We start from the raw sequence: 3,720 nt of genomic DNA on the forward strand, positions 1-3,720 counted from the left end.
GGCCTCTTATACATGTTTTTAACTACACATGTACACACATTTCTCTTGGATATACAGTTGGCCCTTCATATGTGTGGGTTTCACCTCCATGGATTCAACCAATTTTGGATCAAAAATATTAGGAAAAAAATGAATGGTTGCATCTGTACTGAGCATGTACATTTTTTTGTCATTATTCCCTAAACAATATAGTATAACAACTATTTACGTAGCATTTACATTGTATTAGGTATTGTAAGTAATCTAGAGAGGATTCAAAGTATATGGGAGAATGTGTGTAGGTTATATGCTAATACTACACTATTTTATGTAAATTACTTGAGCATTCATGGATTTTGGTATTCACAGAGAGTCCTGGAACCAGTCCCCCAGAAATACCAAGTGATGACTATATGTGGAATTGCTGAGTGAACTCCATCAGTTTTAGATTCTTACCAGTTTGGAATCAGTTTGAGATTCTCACCATTTGTGTATGAGAATTCTTAACTTGGTAGCATCATATCTTTATTCTAATTGCTGATTTGATTTGTTATAAGTTAGATAGTAGAAATTATTCTTAATTTCAGACTGCGTATACATTTCTAGTTCTTCCTTTAATAATGTGTATGCAATACATTTAATGCCTTACTCCTTTTGGAGGACAGAGCTCTTATCCTCTTTGGAGAGCAACGCGGTTATTACAGATTTAAAATCTTTACTTTTCTGATTATAAAAGTAATATATTTTTATTTAGAAATTCAAATAATATAGAAATGAACAAAACAAGCAGGGAAAGCCTCTCTATAATGGGGCTGTGTGTTAAAGGATAGAGTAAGGGTAAAGGATCTCTATTACATACATTACCTGATTTTTAAAAGATCGCAAATATAGACCAGGTGCTGTGGCTCATGCCTGTAATCCTAGCACTTTGGGAGGCTGAGATGGGAGAATTGCTCGAGCCCAAGAGTTTGAGACCAGCCCGGGCAACATAGGGAGACCCCGTCTATAAAACTAAAAAATTAGCCAGGTGAGGTGATGCATGCCTGTGGTCTCAGCTACTTGGGAGGCTGAAGTGGGAGGATCACGTGGACTCGGGGAGTCAAGGCTGCAGTGAGTGTGATCTTCCCACTGCATTCCAGCCTGGGAATCAGAGCAAGACTCTGTCTCAAAAAGAAAAGAAAAGGTACATATATATATTTGGTAGGGCTATTTTGATACATCAGTTTGGTATGTCCCATTGAGTCATAATGTTTTGTGTTAGGTAATAAGCATTTAGACCCTGCAAGGAATGGTGGGAATTTTTCTCTTAGAACATAGGATGAAGTCTGTGCAGGCAGTAATGGATTTATGAGTCTGCCCTAATGTACATTCACACCATGCTATGCTCCAAGTGTTTTATGGAAACATTTGGCAAGTGCTTCAAGAGGTTTAACAATGATTTTTGCTAGATAGACTAGAATGAAAGCCCAAATAAAAAAGAGACTCTTCTATTAAGTTTTTCAGAACCCTCAGTTCTATAAATGAGGACCTTTGATAGGAAAGCTTTAGGGATGGCTAAGCTTTTACTTTTTTTAAACTTTGGATCCCTGTTCCCTTGTCTCTGTTGCTTTGTCTTTAAAATTTGCTTTCCCTTATTGGAATTTGCTGGGGAGAAAAAAAAGTTTAAAAATTAGTACCAAGTAACACATTTGAAATGGAGCAGTTTTATGAGTTAGGATATTATTAGGTGTATTTAATGTTTACTGAATGCATAGATGAGCTGGGAGGTGCTTATTAATGTATAGCATTTCAGAATTGGCAATAGGAAGAACTTTATCAAACATAGGTGGGGCTGTAAGAGATGCAGTGAGATGAATAAGCAGATGATTCACTTTTTAAAAAATTAGTTATTTCTAAGGTTTGAGTCTATGTATGTAGATATAGAAGCCAAAGGTCAATACATATATTAAGAATATTTCTTGTCCTCATCATGACTTCTGTAAGTAAAGCAACTGTACTTAGAAAAAAAAGTATTACTTCAACCAAGACAGATGCTAACATTTACCTAACACAGATATAAACCATGGGTTATCCTAGGCAAACCAGAATATATAGTTGCTCTAATTAAAAGGGACTTTATTTTGTTTTTTAGCTGTCATTGGAGATTGTAGAGCCACCTTAACAGATTTCTCCCTTGCCCTATATTATACTTTGTAAATAACACAGAATTTGCAAAAATCATTAGTAACTGGAGTGCAAACCTGTATGTTCTTCTAATATATATTTTAGGCTGCAAACCAAGGGCCAAAATTTAAAGACCGTCGGCTACAGATATCATGGCACAAGCCCAAGGTACCATCTATATCCACTGAGACTGAAGAAGAAGAAGTCAAGGAGGAGGTAAATTTAATGGTTGGAAATAAGAGTTGAATTAGATCACTTTTCAATTGTGTATTTTTTATGATATTAAATAGTATAAATTTAAAATAAATATTGGGTTAAGACCAGTTTAGATGTTTATTAGAGAATTAAAGCAGGTCTAGAGATATAAAAGCTGTCTTGGGCATTATTTTCTTCTGGTATAGGAAAGACTGTTCTTTTTTATTTACATTTATATTGGATTTATTTGGGCCTTAGAAATTTTTATTCTGATGAATAAAGTCAGAGATTACATAAACAAATTAAACTTTAATTGATTGGTTTCCCTTTTTTTAATTCAAGTTCCATAGTAATAGATTTGAGTTTCTTATTTTCCTTCTGTGTACAATTAGTTAAAATGAGAGTGTGCAGAAATTGAACATAGAGGAAAGAATTGGAAAACTGAAGACCTCAATAACAAAAGTACTGAATAATCAACTTCTTAAAATATATGAGAATTTATTTTGCTTTTTTACTTCTGTTATTTATCATTAGTTTATTTAGTGAACACTTAGGCTACATTGCGAGGTTTTCCTGATTTATATGACAATCTTGGTTTTAAAAGATGCCTAGCATTTATAGTTTGATCAAGTGTCTTCTCACTATATGGGTAATTTTACACAGCAAAAGCAGACATTTCCCCAAATTAAAAGGAAAAAAAAAGTCATGATATTTGGGTAGTGTTTGCAGATACATCTACTTTGTCTTTTAGATTTTTATGTAAGATTTGGAATATCAGTGTCGTGGGGAAGCTAGTATATTCACCTCTCACAAACGATTGGATGGATATAAAAACAAAGATTTAGGTGTTTGGTCATTTATTTTCCTATTTTTTTTTTTTTTTTTTTCTGTCAAGCTGTTCTTTATTTCAGGGAGAGGGCAGGGGAGGGGGCTCAGTCTTTCTTGGCAGCAGCTTTCCTCATGGCAGCCAATACGTTGCTCAGCTCCTCCCGCTTCCTCTTGGTGCGGATGTGCGTCCCCACCCTTTTCTTGATAAATTTGAGGGCCCGTTTGTCCTTGGAGACCTTCAGTAACTCCATGGCACGCCGCTTGTATGGGGCAAAGCCGCACCCATCCCGAATCATGTCCCGCATGAACTTGATGTGTTTTGTCAGACGCCCGCGGTGGCCTATTTTCCTAATTTTTAATAGAATAAAATTAATTTTAATTTATCAGAAATGTATCTCATAGTCTTTTTTTAATTTTCTGTACAAAATGTCCACATTATTTTCCTGATGATGTTAGAGTAGAAATCTCCTATTAAAAGTAGCAAAATCAGCAGGGGAGAAGAATTTATATTAATTTACAAAAATATTTTGGGTTTTTTTTTTTTTTTTTTTTTTT

At 34.6% G+C, this 3,720-nt stretch overlaps 1 protein-coding gene across 1 annotated transcript in view; it reads left to right on the forward strand.

The window, feature by feature from the left end:
• RBM27 (RNA binding motif protein 27) overlaps positions 1-2,388 on the forward strand; it is an 84,148-nt gene extending 81,760 nt beyond the window's left edge. Inside the window, exon 17 of the mRNA XM_017872123.1 lies at positions 2,248-2,388. Within this exon, the coding sequence (XP_017727612.1) occupies positions 2,248-2,388 (141 nt within the window). The remainder of the gene's footprint in view (positions 1-2,247) is intronic.
• Positions 2,389-3,720: the final 1,332 nt, after the last annotated feature.

This window comes from Rhinopithecus bieti, unplaced genomic scaffold (genome assembly GCF_001698545.2).
Source record: "Rhinopithecus bieti isolate Rb0 unplaced genomic scaffold, ASM169854v2 scaffold_757, whole genome shotgun sequence".
Classification (NCBI taxonomy): domain Eukaryota; kingdom Metazoa; phylum Chordata; class Mammalia; order Primates; family Cercopithecidae; genus Rhinopithecus; species Rhinopithecus bieti.